This window comes from Miscanthus floridulus, chromosome 5 (genome assembly GCF_019320115.1).
Source record: "Miscanthus floridulus cultivar M001 chromosome 5, ASM1932011v1, whole genome shotgun sequence".
NCBI classification, from domain to species: domain Eukaryota; kingdom Viridiplantae; phylum Streptophyta; class Magnoliopsida; order Poales; family Poaceae; genus Miscanthus; species Miscanthus floridulus.
Genome location: NC_089584.1, coordinates 6941102 through 6961575, shown reverse-complemented (window position 1 = coordinate 6961575; position 20474 = coordinate 6941102). Strand labels below are relative to the sequence as shown.

General features: G+C 42.0%; 2 protein-coding genes across 3 annotated transcripts; both read right to left on the bottom strand.

The window, feature by feature from the left end:
- Positions 1-2885: 2885 nt before the first annotated feature.
- LOC136449442 (casein kinase 1-like protein HD16) lies at positions 2886-10099 on the bottom strand. 2 transcript variants are annotated; one of them, XM_066449466.1, is made up of 16 exons: positions 9602-10099; positions 7766-7900; positions 7608-7681; positions 7432-7501; positions 7211-7266; positions 7056-7127; positions 6873-6967; positions 6711-6777; positions 6492-6621; positions 6153-6371; positions 5505-5647; positions 5256-5430; positions 4919-5009; positions 3596-3753; positions 3228-3416; positions 2886-3132 (listed from the first exon to the last, which is right to left on the bottom strand). In XM_066449466.1, the coding sequence occupies exons 1-16, from the start codon at positions 9695-9697 to the stop codon at positions 3073-3075; spliced, it is 1830 nt and encodes a 609-aa protein (XP_066305563.1). In that variant the 5' UTR covers positions 9698-10099; the 3' UTR covers positions 2886-3072. The 2 variants fall into 2 exon arrangements, with proteins under 2 accessions (XP_066305563.1, XP_066305564.1); XM_066449467.1 differs by lacking the exon at positions 9602-10099 and having other exon boundaries at positions 7207-7266.
- Positions 10100-13083: 2984 nt separating this feature from the next.
- LOC136449441 (coatomer subunit alpha-3-like) lies at positions 13084-20094 on the bottom strand. Its single transcript, XM_066449465.1, has 4 exons — positions 19651-20094; positions 18514-19008; positions 15000-17956; positions 13084-13501 (listed from the first exon to the last, which is right to left on the bottom strand). Exons 1-3 carry the CDS (start codon positions 19856-19858, stop codon positions 15003-15005), a joined length of 3657 nt encoding a protein of 1218 aa, XP_066305562.1. The 5' UTR covers positions 19859-20094; the 3' UTR covers positions 13084-13501; positions 15000-15002.
- Between the last annotated feature and the right edge of the window lie 380 nt (positions 20095-20474).

The window sequence follows — 20474 nt, the reverse complement described above, 5'->3', positions numbered from 1 at the left end:
CGAAGTTACACGAACCGTGGGGTCGAAGAAAGGGGAACCATGACCGCGAGAGCCTCCTCTGGGTGGACCTTCGAACAACAACGACGGCAAGTTTCTCCGACAATGAGGAGCAAGTGCGCGGCGGAAATCTGAAAACCGCGTGCGGTGAAGCGGCGGAGAAAAACGGAAGCAGAGAGAAAAAAATGGAGCAGCAGAGAGAAGACGAAGAGAAGAACTGGAGGAAAAAAGAGGAATTGTTGCGGGAGTTGATGGGGCGCTGTCAAGACATGCTGATTAATTCGGATGCCGGTTGGCCTGGGTGCAAATGGGTCGGCGGCTCGGCCTGGCCCAGGCGCGCTCGGTTGGTATATACATATATATATATGGTGAGCCGTCCTCTGTTACCATGGAAACTTGCCATCACATACAAAAGTTGTTACACAATGGAGTGCTACCATGTGATGGGCTGATAAAACAAAATTCTACACATCACTGCACAGTATAGCCTGTATAGGTGATCGCCAGCATGACACATGTGGAACTAGGGCCTAGGCTAACTTTCATTTCATTGACTAAATCATTATATTATATCATTGATATTTGTAGTAGTGGTAATGGGCAATTTACTTCATGTTTGGTAAAGATAGATGCATTATTGGTACTAAATCATTACATTATTGATATTTGTAGTAATAATAGTAGCAGATATACTTGGACTGTCTGATAGCAGAGTGCTAAGTTACTGAAGAAAATACATTTCATTAACCAATGGTGTAGATAAACTTATATCATCCTACATGTGAGTACGTGACAGCTTCAGTAATGGTAGTTCAGTAGTGCGGAGTACGTAGTAAGGCAGAAGTGTCCTCAATCCTCATATAGCTAGTTAATGGCCACTAGCTGCACCTCAGGTAACTTTGAATGAGATTTCTTTGGATATGATCCCTTCAAAAAAAAAGAGACTCTTAATCAGGGGTCTGCTATAGAGATTTTAAGTTTTATGTGCTCCAAGTGAGAAGCATTATCAAAATTCGAGGCCTATTTCACTTACTGGAGTAGAAAAAGATCATCCCATATTGGACGAAATTGCAGATAAAAGACTGGACTAGATGTGCCTTAGCAGTGCAGCTGAAATCATCTCATCTGGCATCCAACACGCACAATAGCACATCCTAAGTTAAAACAAGTGACGAGTGATAATTGCATTTTTACATTGCCACTGGAGAAAGAAATTCTGAAACGCAGTTGCTATTATTTAGCACTTGAACAGAAGTGGTTTTAAGCTTCTATTCAGCACTACAATGGTTTTCAGTCGGATGAAGGAAGCACCACTCATAAATCTGGTCTCTAGAAAAGATGAAACTTCAAATCTGGTCTGTAGAAAAGATGCAACGTTTGTAACTTTCCCACAATGGTATACGAGTGCATGTGCATTTGTTCCTCGAAGAGTTTAGAGATCACAGGCCACTAGTTCACACAGGCAAGCAGGCAACATGTACGGTGAACATGAACTCTGAAGTAATCAGGCAAGCAGGCAACATGTACGGTGAACATGAACTCTGAAGTAATAGGATGGTGCCCCCCCCCCCCCCCCCCCCCCCCCCTCGGAAGTAATAGCTGATACTTGGACTATCTGCTAGCCAAGCGCCAGCATCCTGATGAACTACATTTCAGTCCCCGCAGGTAATCAGCTTGTTCATTGGTTGGTGCTGGTGCTGGTTTGGGCTGGTGCTGTTTTTTTTTAGAGGAAAACACTGTTGGCTGGTTGAATAAGCCTGGCTGAAACCAACAAGCGAACATGGTGAATAACTGGTATGAACTTATGATGCGAGTTTAGTAAGCTATGCAACAACTTGAGAGCATTGCTAGTCCAATAGGTAAGGTGGCAGTGTCCTCATGGCCAATGGCTAGTAACTGCATTTTAGGTATTCATCGAATTTTTTTATACACTTTTGTATGATGAAAACTACAAAAATGTACCGTGTATCTGCTAAATTTAAAAAGTAATAAAATATTATCTACCGGTGATACATTTCCAAAAATCATTCCTATGTGAAACAACTTTAGGTAAAATCGTACACCTGGAAAATGATTTTATTTTCGCAGAAGAAAAATATGTTTATGAAAAGTTTTTTCACGGGTGAATGAAAATGGAAAGTCGTCCTTCCAGCACGCCACTTGCCCACTTCTGATAGTCGTCCCAAAAACGACTTCTCAAGGTGGCTTCGTTTTGCCTGATCCGAAACGAAAAACCGAGATCTCCAAAAATCTTGTAATCTTCCAAATAGATCTTAAAAGTCAAGTCCTGCCCAATTCAGCACATAAGGGCACGTTCAACAGTTTAGACGGCTGCCGTCTGCAAGCACGGGTCATGTCACATAGAGACAGTAATACAGACAAATTATACAATGGGTTGTCTTTAAGGCTATCTATAAGATAATTAATTTTTGTAGAGACTCATAAATTAAGGTGATAAAAAATGGCTTGAGAGCACGAGCCCCCGTCGTACAACGGTGCTGGAGCGGGCGATATAGCCTGGGAGCACGAGCCCTCGTCGTCTCTTCGCGAAGAGACGGCACACCCGTCTGTTGACTGAGTCGAGGGGTTTTTTATAAAAATGACATCTCCCAGACGACAAAAAGACGACCGTTGTACGTGCCCTAATAATTCAACAGACTATACCACTCAAGGTCATCACAGCAGCATGAACGACAGCCTCAAAACGTTGGGGGGAGCCCAGAGCCAAACAATGAAACAACCTTGTAAAAATTCAGCTTTATATACATGGCAATGGTTCAGCAGGTACACTTCTACATTCTTTACAACATAACCTAATACTTTGGATAATTTATACACAGCCCAACAACACAAAACAGACCACAATGTTCTTTGCTCCATGGTAGCGATTAGCGAAACACAGCAGACTTTGCTTCCTTTTCTTTTTTTCTCATATATAGGTTACCTTTTGTTAGTTGCAGGTAAGTAGGTTAGCAGAGTTTTGAGCTTCAAAACACCCCATCTCATATCATAAAACCACCTGTCTTTGATATTAATATACCTCTCGGCAACCAAACCAAATCGAGAAAACGGGCTTCAGGACACCGATCTTCCATAACAGATGGAAGCTAGGTACAGGTTCTTGGACCATTTGTCCTGTAAATAGATTGATCAGGAGGTAGGAATAAATACAAAACCCCTTACCTGGAGCTCACAAAATTCACATCGAAAAAGGAGAAAGGTCAAGCTACCTTCACATGCTGGCTAGGAAAAGCAGATGTTCTCAGGGTCTCCTGTGTTTCATCAGTAGGCTTTCTCCTTGGTATGCTCAAGATAAAGGCCGCCTGGTCCCATGTGGCAGCTGTTGCCGTGATGCGATAGCCATTGTCCCAACGCATGTGGATGCCCTCACTCGGATATAAGAAATCAAGCTCCACTACCTACAAAAGAAATTGGTATGTTTAGTATTATGCTTCAGTAATTTAACCTTTGTAATTCTCAATTCGCATATTCATAGAATCTTAAATTCTTTCCAGATTAACTTCAGCAGATCTGCCAGTCAATTTCATTCCACTGTAAGGTTGTGCACACTTAAGACCAAGGGCACAGTAACACATACCTGAGAAGAGAAACCAGCATTGCGGGACATGACAACTGCCCATCGGCTTCCAGCTGTTGCCATAGCAGTGACATAGAAGCCCTCCTTCCACTTTTTGTTTATCCATTTGAAGGGAAATGTATCGCTTACTTTGTAGGACTGCTGGGCATATTGTGTTCCTGGAGAACGGAGAACCAGAGTCATTACTTGTTTATTTATATATCAATCGCAACAACAAATATCCAAGGGTTCCCATTCCCACTTTGGACAGCATCAAACCAAAACGCCGATATGCCTATTACAAATTCCTATAGCTTATCAGTTACCGTCAAGAAAAGAAGATCAGACTTTTTTGGATGAAAGCTTAAGCACATGTCCTTCATGAAGCATTGTGACCATGGCTCTACAGTACATGCTAAAGGATTTTCTTTAAGGTTTCGATACCAAGGATCAGAAACAAGGTTCTTAAGGCGGTAAGGCGAGACGTGGAGAGCCACCCCCTTCCAATTGCCAAGGCGACGCCTAGGCGCTTGTAAGGCGAGGCAAGGCGACGCCTACCAAATATAAGAAACTTTAATACAGCAGTGTGGAGTAGGAAAAAAAAGGGGAAAAAAGAAGAAAGGAAGGAGAAGAGGGTAAGAAGGGATTGGCCCAGCCCACTAAACAGCCAATATCCTCTCCCGTTGCTTGACCTACCTGCGGTTCCCCAATTCACCATCGAGAGCCACCGCTACCCCCTCAGCCCCTCCCGTGCACAGTGCGCTCTCTCCACGGATTCGCTCCTCTCTTGGATATCCAGAAACGCATCTGACGCCCACAACTTCTCCCTGCCTCTTCCCTTCCCTTTCATCACTGCTCTGCGCTCTCAGATCCACTGCTGCTACCGCCCCCTTCCAGATCGACCGTACCACAGCTGACCGGAGGCTGCAAGCCTTTGCTGGCCAGCTCCCCAACTATTCTTACATTAAAAAATTTCCAGGAAGCCCAGAATCCCAGCACGCCTAATCGCTTAGGTGATGCCTTGAAAGCTATGATCAGAAAACAAAGGTGTTAAAAAGTTGAGGGATGGATGTGGTGCCATATTTGGCGGAGCTTCATTGAGGCCAAAAGGGCCATGGCCCTCCCTAATTTTCCATATTGCTTTGAAGTTTTATACTTAATCATGTTTAAACATTGCTAATTGAGCTATTTTAGCACTGGTGGCCCCGTCTAATATTTATGAGCCACTGTTTCTACAGGAGATTTGTGAGATGAATCTTGACACTAGATAATATGCAATGATTTTCCTGTCACCAAGTATGTTCTGCAGTCCAGGCATCAAGCTCAAACATTGACATTAATTACCTCTTGACATAATCACCAAAGAGCTTCCATTATTCGCACCAGCCAGTGCAGTGATATAGAAATTTCTCTCCCACTGCTCCATTATCCATTCCTAACACAGTACAAGCAAGTTAAAAACTGTAACAACATAAAACACCACTATGCAAAAGACAATGAGACATCATTGAGGATGTATAATCAGTAAAGTGTTGACGTACAATCATAATCAGAGAACAGTAAATCTTTGAAGTTTTTTTTTTCTCTCAAACAAGCAGGAGAGCTGCACATCATTATATTAAGAAGAAAAAAGGGGAAGAACCCTTACAGATCTTTGAAGTCAACAGAATTGATTGCTTACCTTGTGAAGAAAGTAATTAGAAAGTTCGTATACTTGAGATGTAAAACCAGTGCCAGCATCCATAATTAAAGCCCACAGATTCAAGCTGGAGGCAACTGAACTAATAAACAAGCCATCTTCGTTTCCCTTTTGAATATGCTGCAGCAATCTATTATCCGCTACATTGTAGTGGTACCTGATAAACAAATGTGGTAAGACAATGGAAAATTCATGTTACTGCCATTATGTGGATATATGCATCATGCAGACCTCTGTTTCATAGGTCGACGGGCATTGTAGACACTAATCCACTGAGTTGCCGGCATCCCCATTCTAATCTTTTTCTTAGGTTGCTCATCATCATTTTCGTCCACTATTAAGCGGCCTCTCTTCTGGCCGACCTGATATATTAGCTGGCAGAAAATCCGAGCATAGTTATTAGGCAGATAACTTGCGTTACATGAATGCAAAAGGATATGATTTATAACATGCAATCGAAATTGAAAATGCAGGATAAACTATTGTACTTTTGCCAAATATCTTTTCCACTGCATGACATGTTAGGCACCAAAAGGGATTGCTGTTTACTCTAAAAGGTAAATGCCTTCATACGGCCCATAATAGCAATACTGTGTTGTCATTATCACATAAGCCATAGATAGTATTACACTGTCGACATGAGATCAAAATTGATTTTATATGTATGATATAGCAGATTCCCCCTAAGGCCATAAAGTTTAAGTCACAGGATTATACCAATGTAGTGAACAGACAATAGGGATTCTTGGCGAATAATGATTTTTAACATATAGTGGTCCGTAGCTAATGGAATCATGAACTACTCAGCAGAGACTGCATGGCTGCAAGTCCTTAGAGCTAACGAACATAAAGAGATCACAGTTCAGAGGATCAATGTACCTTTTGGGCACCATCTGTGTTTATCGGTCTTATGTCTGGATTTGGGCCAACAATGCCATCAAAAAGAGAGATGCACTTCGCATAATTTGGTTCTTCATCAAATTTCAAGTTCACGACATACTCAACAAAATTCCGGAAAGGTTGCGGACAAATTCCACACAAAGACTCCGGAGATGTCGCCATCTTTTTCTTGCAGACAAGAAAACCTTTGTTCTCTCCCTAAATTGATTGAAGAGTGGAATAACATATAAAAAAATTATGAGTATTTATATTAAAAAAACAAAAAAGTAGGAGTAAGAATAAAGGTGACCAGAACATCAACTAAAGTACTAAACTAACCTGGTATCCTTGCCAAGGGAGGCGGCCACGGAGAAGAAAAATAAGCGTGTATGCGAGGGATTCAAGATCATCTCTCCTGCTCCCAGTCCTTCCCAAGTGGGCATGCACACTAGCATAGCGAACAGTTCCCCTGTTTATGAAGGAAACACAAATGTCAAAAGCATTGCAATGAAATAATGTGAGTGGTAAAGCACATCATACTAATATTCCCAGCCGAACCTAAAAATATCAGGTCTCTGATCATATTCAACGTGGTGCCCCGTACCAGCATCCTTCCATTTAGTAGCTGCAATAGTACAAAATAATATATTAAAAAGAAACAACATAAATATCTGACACCAAATAGACGTAATACAAAAGTTGAATCTGATTACAACTTACCCAATCCAAGGTCAACAAGAAAAAGCTTCTTCTCTTCTGGGGTACCAGGAGGACCAAGCAAAAAGTTCTCAGGCTTCACATCACCATGGACATACCTGTGTTATATACACATCTTATGAGGTCCAGTTTTAAAACAACCATATAAGAAACAAAGTTCCATCTCAACAACAGAAAGCAAATCACCCTTTAGAGTGCATCTTTTCCAGTATGGAGATTGCCTCTATACCTATGCAAGCAACCATCTCAACAGACATCCTGTAAAAGACAAGTTCGGGAATGATTCAAAAAGTCAAATAGAAACAGTAGAGTTGAATTGCAAAGAATGTGCAGATACCCACGAGTGGGAATTATTATTCCAAACATCCCATAGGCTTGGTCCCAACATATCCATAACCTACATGCAAACGAAATACGATTAACAAGAATCAAGTTTGTTAATAGTTATCAAGGAAAGAGGGCCAAAAGAAGATTTGCACCAATACCATCTGAGTATCTAATTCTATGTCACTATGTGCATAACTGTAGTGAAACAAATATAAGAAGGTTCATTGCCCAATACCATGATGTAAAACTCTCCCTGCTTTCCTTTGTAGTGTACCCGTGGGACACCATGGTTTCCACTGAGAGTGCTGCCAAAGGGACACATAAGCAAGACAAGTTAAATGTACCCCAAGAAATAACTAGAACCATAAAGGATTACACAGATCGAAAGGGCATTAACAACTCAGTACTTACTTGTAAACTTGCCACTCATAAGGAGCTCCATAGTTGCAACCTTTGCTGGTTTGATGTTCAAATTTCAGTGCAACCTGACAAATATAGAAGCATGAAAATTGATGGAAGTACGCTTGTCCAGTTCCTACACTATGAAGCATTTATGGAGATATAGTGACCTCTAAAGCATTTGAACCAGGGTTACGGTCACTGAGACGAGGAGCTGAAATACGTCGACCAACGTATACTTGTCCAAATCCTCCCTTTCCAAGCTTCCTTTCAAGTCTATAGGTTGGTGAATTCCCAATTTGTACCTGTTTCAAGCACGTGTGTGAGCATCTGGAGCAAATGAGCAGATAGCAGAACAAATCATGCAACCACAAACAAAACACACCAATAACTGAATAATCTACCCCAAATTTAACATTATATAGCATGATGCAATATCTAATGAATATGTACATGGAATCAATTGAGAATATATTAGATTGATCACCGGAATCCTACTAATATATTTAATCTGTGCCTACAAGAACTGCTACAGTGTGCCTCGCACGCACGCAATAAACTCATTTAGCCCAAAAATACCTTCTAAGTCTACCAGCATACTGATGTCTGGTTTGAAATGCAGTAATTTCAAAGGACAGTATATTTCTGGCACGAATCAAAAGAAAATCCACTGAGAACAGGGTGAAAGAATCACAACAGCAGAGCACCCAATTCAAGGGCTACTACCTCTGAAAATGAGGATTGGTAAATGTAACAAAGATCCAGATCCATACAGGACAAGGCAGAGGAAACAGCAATTGAGACTAGGGGAACCAAGTCTCCTAAAACATGTGCAAATTGCTTATATATTGTGATAGTAGTGTACAGTAACAAAATTTCAGAAGCTTATCCTGCAAACAATATGATCCCAACACAAAGCCATTTCTCTGTTTTTGTTTTACAAAATGTTAAATCAATCATGCCAAATGGCATGTGGAAACATACATTATTGATGTTGCATAAAACTATAAATGCTGCTAACATTGGTGTGCGTGGCAATCTAGAATGTTCATTTAACCACTCTAGTTTTACAGACTACAGAGATGTGTGAGCCCAGCTAGACATAGAAGAAAGAGCGCAAAGAAACAAAAATAAAAAAGATAAATGATCAAATTTCACTCACTACCAACACCTATACAGCAGGATCAGTACATCTAATGGCATGGCCATTCAGCCATGCCTATACGGCATGGAAAAGGTTCCGAAACTACAAAGAATAAGGAACATTTATTGTTAGGACCTTACTACCCCCCAAAGTCCACTAGTTAATAACCAATCATCTCCTTCAGAGTCATGATCAACAGCAAACTCCATAATCCATATATGTCCGTAGAAAGCGGCAAGTGGACGCTATTAAAATAATGACATATTGGGACATGATGAAGCAGAATTCGCCCCACTCGAGACAAACTAAAAGAAACAAGCAGCGACAAAAAGGTCCGTGTGTCATACATATCCGCTTCCAAAATAACGGATTCATTAAATTCCATCCGGATGAGTAACGTCTCCCACAAACTGCAATTGGCTAAACACCATATATAGTGACACGTAACCACTTCAAACTAGCAAACACATTCCGCGCCAAATCCAGCAGTTCAAATTGCAACTCCCATGACACACCATATTCCGCACCAAATCCTACCCTAGCTTCAGAATTGTCCCATCTAGGATAAAACCAGTTGGAGAGATTGTACATATATACATTTGTTGTCTTCCCAACTATGTTTGCTTCCCTTTTAGGTTCTCAACTTCTCATAGGTGCTAATTTGCGTAGCAACAACCACTAACGAACTCATTGTGCAACAAACATACCATCTCACCATACTTGGGTTATCAATCGAACCGAATCCGGCCGCAGTTCACAGTCGTCAGCGTTTAATCAAGCAACAGAACACTAAGGGCCCCGAAATTTCCATAATAAGCATCTAAACTACGAAGGGAGAGATCAGGAGACATCTGGAGCTTACCGTCTGGGGCAACGGTGGAGCAGCCCCGTCGTCGCCTCCGGCCGCGGCGGCGCCCGGCCTGTCCCCGCTCCGGCCGCCGCTGTCGAACTCGTCCATCCCTTGGCCACGCCCCCACCTCCCGCTGCTGTCGCTGCGACTACTGCTGCTGCTACAGCACCACCAGACACCACGCGGTTCGCGGTCCGGCTACTGGATTCCGCTGCTGCCACCCTCCACGGCCTCGGCGCGCGCAACCGCGGGGCGCTGGCATCCGTCGCGGACTCAGCCCCATGGCCGGCCCGCGTCCGGAGAGGAGATCAGGCCGGGCGGCGAGCGGATACCGGCAGAGACGCGGGCGCGCTGGGCTAGGGTTGGTTCCCGGCGGCAGATGAAGCGGTCGGCGGGAGGGCGGCGACGGGGACGCTGGTTGAGGACGAGGGGAGCAAAGGAGGCGGCACGGCACGGCGTAGACAGCAGCACGGGGAATAGGGAAAAAAAAATCTCGACTACTACTATTCCACGCGCTCTGTTTCGGGCTTTTTGCGATTCTGCCTGACCCAAGAGCTTACGTAGGTTACGAGGTTTACGTCTTCGGGTAAGATTTACGCCATCAAAGTCCATGACTTGTCGACTCGTGGTCGTTCTTTCAATCTTTAGAGATAGACATTGAGATATGGTAGAGATATACGGATATAGATATGGATATAGATTAGTTCAAAACAATATTTTTTGTGAGAATAGTCCAAAACAATATGAAAATAAGGCTTTCAAATAAAAGACAATAAAGTAATTTACAATTCTTTTTTTTAATTGAAGTAACCCGGAATTCTAGTTCTACTAGATGTTTTGTTTTTTTAGATATATTGCTAATTATGTATCTAGATATAGTGGATATCTAAGTGCATAACAAAATCTATGTATCTAAAAAAAGGCAAAATGTTTTATAATTGGAATGGAGAGATTAATAGTTTTTTTAGGGGTGAGAGATTAATACTTCCTCTATTCTAAATTATAAGACGTTTTGGCTTTTCTAGATGCATTGATTTTACTATCTACCTACACATAAGTGTATATCTAGATGCATAGCAAAACCTATGTCTCTAGAAAGCTAAAACGTCTTATAATTTGGAATGAAAAGGAGTAGTTAGTATTATAATAATAATAATGGTTTTAATAAACCTCTCCCATTAAAAGAGTATGATAATAATAACAACACAAGAGTGAAAGGAAAAAAAAACACATGTCAAAAGAGGATGTAGGTCAAAAATGTTTCTGTTTATCTAAAAAAGAAGTATAAGTTCACACTGGAAGGAGCTTGAGCTTCTACACATATTATCTAAAAAAAGAAGTATGAGTTGACACCAGATGTGTTTGTGTGTGTGCACGCCAATATGTGAGTGCGAGAAAGAGGGAGGTTGTTTGTGTTAAAACCGGTAGTTGTTATAGATGTTTCTTGGCCTCGGCTATACATAGGTAATTAGGTTGTAACCTAACAGAAAACTAATAAGTCTTAAAATGGCAAGGACTAGCCAGGAGTAAATCCCAAAGCAATTTGGTCACAACGTCTTCAACGGCCATGTTGACAAAGCTAGCTAAGATGGAGGTATAAGAGAAAAAAGAAAGAATATGTCCCACATGTAATATTTTTTATCTTTATAATCTGTTGGTTGGATTATTATAATTCAACCAATAATCTAGGGTGTTTGATCACCTTGAGATTATTTTATCAGATTACTATAAACTAAAGTTGACCCAAACAAATCGTTGGTTTCGTGTGTATGAATGATACATAGTTAACATCATAATATATTTCTTAGCTATGAAAATGTGCAGTTGATTAAGGTGGACAAATATATTTCTATACATGATTTTGATAAGGCAGTTTCATATACATATAAAGTTATGTAAACAACATTAGCGGTAGTAACCTTCTATTTTTTATCCATTGATGAGCCTTATTTAAATCCGTTCATGAAATGACAACACAAGGCTTGTTTATAATTTATAAGTTGTTTGCCGGACATGTTAGGAAAGGAAATCGACCGAACACCCATTTGAACTCTATAGGTCATCAAGAGGTTTCATATAGGATTTTCTAGCTCACTGATTTGACTTATGTGCAACGTTCAACTTAAGAACAAGTTGAATATTGATTTAGCAGAATGACAAAGATATTGAAGAATCGGACTGGAACTAGATTGACAATTTCAAATTAAAGGGTGTGATTATCATGGGAAATGAGTGACAGGAAGGCAAGGGTGGTGAGCGTTGTCGCAAATTCATTCAAATATATCTTAATTGGCACTACTTATGTCTCCTTTTCTGTTTGTGAAAATTATTAGGAAATTTTATGATGCATAAAGTTTAAGAACCAACCGCTTCAAAATGAAGATGTGGCATCACTAATGACGAATCCTATCAGTATGGCTGTATGGGCACACATGATACCCTAGTGCAAGAAATCCCCATTGATCTTGGTAATGTGGCTAGAGGAGGGACGAGGAGGTTCATGAAGCCACAAACAATGGTGTTTAGATTGAGGAGGTTTCACATTCCCTTGCAAATGCAAAGAAAGACCTCAGGTTGTCCTATAAAAAGCCAAGAAACACAAGTCTAGGACCTCACCTGTTATTCAAGAGCAAGTGACAAAGATAACTGAACAAGCCACTTCTTGTACTTCAAGGAAAGGCTAAACGATGTATGGGTCTTGTTCTTGCTTGTGGTCCTCCATGAGCATACAATGCCATGAGTTATTGGTGAAGAAAGGCCAAAGGGATATTTTCATGGTCCTTCCAACTAATGAATGAGATTAAGCTGAAATGGTTCAAGAGGATGTGGAATGAGCAAATGGCAAGTATGGAAACTGAATTAGAGTGTCATGTTGACTATTTTGACTTGTCATTTAGAACATTTCTATTTGTTTCATCTATGGGTACTTGAAGTCACTTGGTTGCAACATCTGTTGTCTACCCTGTTCGCTTGAACTTATCAGCCATGGTACAGTGTCTTTCTCTCATAACAAATCAGCGAACAATACTTTTCAGCTTGGCTTTTCAACGAAACGAAAAGTATTGTTCGCTGATTTGTTGTGAGAGAAAGACACTGTTCCATTGCTGATAAGTTCAAGATCTGTTGTCTATTCTCTACGTGGAATTATGCACTTATCTTTGAGGCGGTGAAACTATATCAATGTACCACATACTTTTTTTTTAAATCAATGTACCACATACTTGTGTGACTTGGCTTTGAAATAGACACGTTTCATTGGCACAAAACCAGAAAAACCACAGCCATTAGAATATCTCAGCAATTGCTAATTCAGCTATGCAAGAAATGGACAAATGGTATCGCATACTCACGTCAATCAGTTAAAGCGGCTAAATGAAATGCCCGCTGACAGGTCAGTAGTGGCACTGCAAAATGGAGCAAACCCACGAATGACTTGACCGTCATATAAACTGGACAAAAAATATTGACATTGCAATTATTACCCATCAATTCAGTGATAAAAAGTTGTGTATCATTCACAATTTCAGTGTTAAAACACTAGTCCCAATCCTTGGTACAATCACTTCAAATTTTAAATGCCGAGTACAATCTACTGTGCAATATACTGAAACTGTAGAGATCAAGATGGCATATGCCATAAACAGAAAATTGGGTTCAGTGACCCAGCATTCACATCAGCTATCGTACATCAATAGGTATACAAAACAGAGCTGAAATCGCAGCCACGATAATTGAGATAAGACCAAGATGAATTGATCCCCTCCAGACCAAAATTAGGAATGCCATGGAGGCTGAAGGGCTGAAGCGTTGGTAAGTTTGGTGAATTGATTGATCCCCTCCAGATAGAGACATCCAAACATCATTGCGAGATGGTACTGCTGAAGATGCGGACAGCAGGAGGTAAGCTAACATCTGCAATTAGCGTCAAAAAGTCATTCAACCGCAATCTCTCACCTAATGAAAATTATTAAGCCAAGATTGCAAATTCGAACTGTAAAAAGTGAATGTTAGACACTTGGCTAAAGAGGAAAGGAATTGCTAGCCAAATATAAACAGACAGATAAGCAGGCATGCACGTATATCAACACCACGAAGCATTCTTCCCTTCATCCCGTCCAGTACAGTGACATCCAATATTGGTCATAACATATATAAATCAACATTTCATACTTCGAAAAAAAAAAGAGCTACTTTTGCTATAATCCCACATCAATCTGTACAGGCTAGTAAATTAAGTTAGCAGACGGTAATACCACACAATTCAACAATAGTCACAAATACAACAAACTGCAAGATAGCTATGACAAATTCCTTGTACTCTCGATAAGGAGTTACTAGAGTACATTCTACTAATTCTAATCCTAGAAGTACTCTAAATAAGGAATTACAAGTACATTCTAGGATTAGGATAAGGCAATCAGCTAAGACCATGATTGGCTTTGCAGAACAGTACACTAGATGCAGGAGTTTCTAATCACATCCTAATCAAATTTTAGAAAATGGAGATGCAAACTGCATGACAGCTACGACATATAATTCTAATATTCAAGACTAGGGTCAGGCCAGTGCAGGAGTCAAGACAGTACAATAGATGCTTACTTTCACAAAAACTAAGAATATAAAATGAAATTGTATGTCACATCAAATAGCTCTAAGGGCAGAATGCTAATATCAGCAAGTACAGCTATCTGAAGAGATTAATTGGATATGCAAAATTGCAAACTGGGTAAACCAGATAAAATTTGAAGGTAATTGGATACAAACAACCATCATCCATCACTCATGACTCTAAGCAAACAAGTTCCACGGAGCAATTAAAACAAACAATGGGTGCAAAAGAGTTCCTTAGTCATCAAGAGCCAGGTAGTAGAAGAGATCTAGCTTAACCAAATAGAGCCAGCAGACAATTTAAATATGTTGTCAATTAAGAAACTTTGCATTCATAATTCAAGATAGTAAAAAAACATTGAAGAGACCTACTGCTTGCCACCTGATGTTCATCAACAAATTCTTTAAGCCCCAACAAAACAATGCAATGGTTCATGCAGTATACATGACTTCGGTTACGTTTGCAACCATGCAATTACATAAAGTCTAATCTAGTATCACATAAAAGCCACGTATCAAGCAAAGATCAGAACCAGATTATAAATTGAATGCAAGCCCAAGACACCCAAAAGGAATTTTGAAGTGTGAAAGCATCTCATACTCAGCATAGCTTCCATGGGTCAATCAACAGTCCTTAAGCATATGGCAAGTGATAACAGCAGACTTTAGGCAAACAAAAACGAAAAAAGAACAATTCGGTAAAACCATTTATATACTTATTCCTTGCAATCACTGAAATTCCAGGTAAAATATATGATAGTATTAGAACTTTAAGATAGTAGAAAGAATATAGGAGACCTACCGTCTACTTCAGCTGCGTAGGGGAGCAGAGCAGGCCTGAAGCGTCTGCCCCAACTATGGCAAGCTCACATATGGTACAAAGCTGCCCTACGATGGAAGGAACAAACCGGGATCCACAATATGGGCAAGAAATATCCTTTTGGCCACGGTAGATAGGAACATATGTAGCGCCACAAACAACAAATGGGTTTCTGAAGTCATAGTTCAGTTGGCGAGAATCATCCTTATCCTGGCAAGCTTGCAGCACCTGTCGAGCCTTCCTTGCTTGAGCCTCTTGAGGGCTGTTCTCAAGAAGCATCCTTGCAAAGTGTGCTGCAGTAGCATAGTTTTTCTGCTTGAAGCAAAGAGCCATGGCACTTGCAAGCACAAGCCTCATATGAATTCTCTGAAGCTTGCAGTTTGTGAAGTAAGCAGCCAACTCCTGTTGGCGGGTCACATCATCCCTCAATTCCTTCCTCTTGAGTTCCATCTTCAGACCAAGAATATACTCCCTCACTATCTCGATTAATTCTTTCACTTCATCAACTTCTCTCCGTGAGTCAACAACGATTACAGGAATGGTATGTAAGATGTTAAGGAACTGCCTCAGTGCTTCTGGGAACCTGCCCTCAGTTGTGGCTTTGTAGGCAGCCTTGAGTCTGTCTTCCATTTGTGAGAAACTGAAAATAAGTGCAGGAGGGCCTCTTACATTAGGACTTGCGGACTCATTCCAACCTTTCTCTACAGCAACAGATATAACCGGAGCAGCAGCAAGTGCACGCAGATATGAATGACTGCCCATATGCAGATCAAGAAACAAGGGCTTCAGCGGAGCAAAGTTCTTGATGCCCAACTGTCGGCTAAGCAACCTCATTGCTGTGTCAAAGTTCCCTGCAGCCGCATGCTCCCCAGCCAGAGAAGATTTTTGTGTCCAGATTTGGCTGACAGGGACGCCTGCTGTTGGAGCGACAAATACAGCAGAGCGAGCATTGCCAGCAGATTTTGGAGTCTCTGTATCAGGTGGAAGTTCCAGATCTTCCAGGTCCCAGCCACCTTCCTCATCATCCTCCTCATTTGGTTCACCCTCCTCCGCATCAAAATAATCGCCACCATTTGCCACCACCTCACTTGCATCAACAATATCCAAGTCTTCATCACCCCAGTCAGCACCAGAAGCTTCATCATCTTCCTCAAGCTCTGCCCTTCCAGTAGCATCCAGTCCACCTTCGAAAATACCACGCATTACCCTCAGCAATGGCCAATCACCACAGGCTGTGAGAGGTGCAGGGGGGATCAGTAGCGAGTGTGATTTTCCTTCAGGCATACAAGGAACATTCTCGCCTAATTCAGCAGCAATCCTCTCAGCAATTTCAGTGAGCCCATGAGTGACAGCAAGAACATAAGCAAGAGGTAGCTGCCCAGCATTTTCCAAGATCTCAACTCTCTTCTTAGCATCCCCAAGATACAATGCATTGTGGAATTGTCCCATCAAATTATTATTCTGTCCAGCAATTTTGCACATGAAGCCCACCTTGTCCAAGTAACCAGTAATGAGATACAGAAAAGCAAGCCTCTCAAAATTTTTTGTTCGTTGGTATGCATATTCCACAATACCAACATTTCCTTGCCTCAGGGCCTCAATTCCCAACCTGTACCAGTGATCCTTGTCATCAATCTCCTTTGCAGAAGCAACTGCAATTTGAATGTTACCACTCTCAAGAGCTAAGTTAAATCTGGTCTTCTCATCCTTCACAAAGTGCAGAGCAACTTCTGGAAAACCTTTCTGTTGTAAATAAGAAATCACAGCCTGCCCACACAACTGGGAGTTCTTAATCATACCCATGACATGATCATAGCGTTTTCTGAGAAGGGCGAGCTTGAAAATGTACTCTGATGCATCAACTGCAATCAGCTTGTTCTTTCCATCACGATCTAGGCAGAAAATGTTGTTCCCAATAACCCTCGTTACGTAAATAGGAACATCAAGGGTTTTTATGATCCCACTGTCTCCATTGGGAAGGCAGTACTTCATATGGTTCAGTGTAGTGTAGATGAACACGCCATTCTCATCCCAGGCACCACTTTTCACACGGGTGGTTTCATGCAGTGTGCATTGATGGACAAGCTTCTTGCTAGCTATAACCACAACATGCTTGCTCAGGAGTGCAACAGATTCCATATCACTGGACCAAACAACATATTTGACAGCAGGTGTCTGTAGCTCACCGAGAACTAGCCTTTGCTGAAGATCAAAGATGGCCACCCGGTCTTCAGCCTTGCATAGCAAGTTACCTGTCCCAGCATAATATATTGCATCCGTCGCAATAGGAAGGGGGCTTTTCTTCATGATTTCATTCTTCAGATTCTTCACCAAAACTTGATTGCTACTCCTCTCAAGGACCGCAAACCTGTTGCGTGCCACAAAAACAGCAGAACCACCAGCTCCCTTCTTTGCCTCTTGCAAGTAATCAGACCTGCCAGCAGAATCCTTGGGAACAATGTAGAGTTCATATGAACCCCCATCAGCATCAGAGCAAATCAAGACAGCATTTTCGGTTGGACTATACGATAGTGTCCTGGGTGACTGGTTCAAGCTGACTGATCCAGGTCTTCTTATTGGAGCCAACTGAACTTCCTTCTGTGTGGAGTATTCAAAGAACCTGAGAAACCGGTCCTTCACATAGAAAACTGTGTCACCACTAACACAGAAGGCCGGGCGTTCCCTCTCTAATTTGAACACAATCACGCCACTGTCATGACCAGCAGCAAGAAGGTTCATTTCAGGGTGAGCAGCAAGGATCCAGAAACGGTCATGTTCCCGCCTAAATGTCTGAATGCCAGTTCTCTTTGTGGCATCCCAGATGCGAATGCTTTTGTCTTCTGAGTTAGACACGATGATGTCTTGCTTCGCATGGAACAACACACAAGACACATTATTCATGTGGCCCCTCAATGTATCAACTTCCCAAGCCTTGGTATCTGTCCATAAAGAGCAGATACAAATTATTGCATTTCAAATATTTCCTTTGTAAGAACGAATACAGTTTTTCTTTCATACATGTAAGGTACTAAAGAGCAGCAAAATTGTGTGCACTAAACTTCACCTCCAAGAGCCATTTTACATGCGACGTTAAAATATAATAAATCCAAAGCATAAAAATTAGTGGCATGCCTCTTGTATTTAGAAGAAAGTTACATTATCCAGCAATATGCATACTACGGATTAAGTGGTATAAAGTTCTGTAAATGCAGGATTTGCTGAACAGAATGGAAGAAAAGATCCATGATTAGAAAACATATATTACTAGGAAATTATATCATGTGGAAGAATAAAAAACATACATACAACGTACTCCCTCCGTCCCAAAATAGTTGGCACTTTAGCTATGAATCTGGACAAACATTTGTCGAGATTCGTAGCTAAAGTGTAACTATTTTGGGATTGAGGGAGTGCTTGAATAGTTATGGCTCGGCTACACAAAAGAATAGTACCAAAACCATGCAGAGTGCAGGCCATCTAGTGATAAGACAATTACCGTTCATTCTCCATATCTTCACCTGCCGGTCATCCGCCCCAGAAACAATGAGAGGCAAACTGGGATGAAATGAGGCCCAGTTGACCCCACGGTCATGGCCTTCCAAGACATATTTGACTACAGCATCAATACCTCCAAATAGATCCGTGTTCATCTGAGTGAGACGGAGGATGTCATCTGCAGGTGACGCTGACTTCTTCCTCAGAGCCCCAATATCCCAGACACGTACGGTCTGATCAAGAGATGCCGATACAACCAGATCCTCTTTGGGATGGAAGGATGCACACATGACATAGTGGTTATGCCCAGTCAGCACGGCCACACATATGCGCGACTGCCAATTCCAGATCCGGATTGTCTGATCATCGCTAGCACTTACGATCCACGGGCACTCATGGTGGAATTGCACAGTGCGAATGTAGTCGAGGTGCCCATGAAGTGTGAAGAGGCAGCGTTGAGTCTTGTAATTCCAGACCTTAATCTTATAATCATCACCTGCATTCCAACACAGTAACTAGGATGTTAGAAGATTCGTAAGTTTTCAATCATAGCATGTCAAAGTCCAACTAGATTGCCACCACAGTAAACAGGCAGCTAACGCTCCAGAGTTTTACATGTTTAACTACACGGCCCTCATCTGAATTCTGAACTAACTAGATTGACACCACAGAACAACTTCCCTAGCAGATGGAAAACAGAGACCTCACTGAAATCACATAGAGCAAAAACTCAAAACTGAGATCACATGCATTTTCTTCAGATGTACACAGAAATAGCATCAATCATCAATTCTAGAAGCACATTTTCTAGGGAAAAAAAAACTGTTCAACTGTTCTATGAAAAGTAAATCAGACATTAACTTCACGTTAGGCTGAACGTGGGATCAAAATAAATTGAACTGGGTCCAAAGATCTGGGTGTCATAGTTCACATTGAAACTTAGGAATTTTATTAAGAATTCATATCGATACTGAAACATAACATTCGAAGCTGGAAAACCCCTCCAGGAACGACATCGTCGGAACTAATAAACGCAGAAAAGACCGACCGACGATCCAGGTGAAGTAAGGTGAGGTCAGGTGAGGTGAAGTGACGATCCAGGTGACGTGAGCACCCGAGTGGAGAAGAGTAGTAGTACCTCCGGACACGAAGAGCGGCTGCGTGTCGTGGAAGTGGACGCCCCTGACGGGCCCGTCGTGCTCGTCGAAGCGGTTGAGGAGGGTGCCCATGCGGTAGTCCCACATCTGGATGACGCCGCTGTGGAGGCTGGACAGGATCCATGGGCGGCGCGGGTGGAAGGCGAGGCCCTTGACCCGGTTGCTTTTGGTCTCGAACTTGGTGAGCATCTTCCTCCCTCGTCCGAGGAGGGAGACCTCCGCTCGCTCTCGGCAGCGGCGGCCCTGGCGGGTGGGGGGACGGTGGATCGGAGGAAGAGGACGGAGGGAATGGAGATGGATCTCGCCCGCCCTCTCCCAGAAGAGAGTTGAGATCCCAGCGAAACTGCAGGTGGGTGCAGTGCAGCCGCACCAGACCAACTAGCCTAAGCCTAGCCTAGTCTCTACCCTCCGATCTGAATGAGGTTCATTTGCTGCCGTCGGATCTGCGGAGACCGAACATCCCTCTTATAGTAGTCTCAGCGAGTCTCTTGCTTAAGCCTCAAGCACCAGGGGAGTAGACTCCACTCCCCGCAAGTCCGGGGTCTTGTTTCGGGGTAGGATTCACTTTGACGAGTTTTGTTTCGGGGTAGGATTCACTTTGACGAAAAACAATTGTAGCCCTTTTCGCTTCGCTGAAAAAACAAGTTAAAATACTGCTCCGACTGATTTGTTTGAGAGAAAATACTGTTTCAGCTAAAAAAAACAAGTTGAAAAGTACGGATTTTAAGATAAACAAACAGGGCCAACTTATCTTCCTTCCACGACTTACAACCTTAGACTGTTAGACAGCTTCATTGCTAAGATA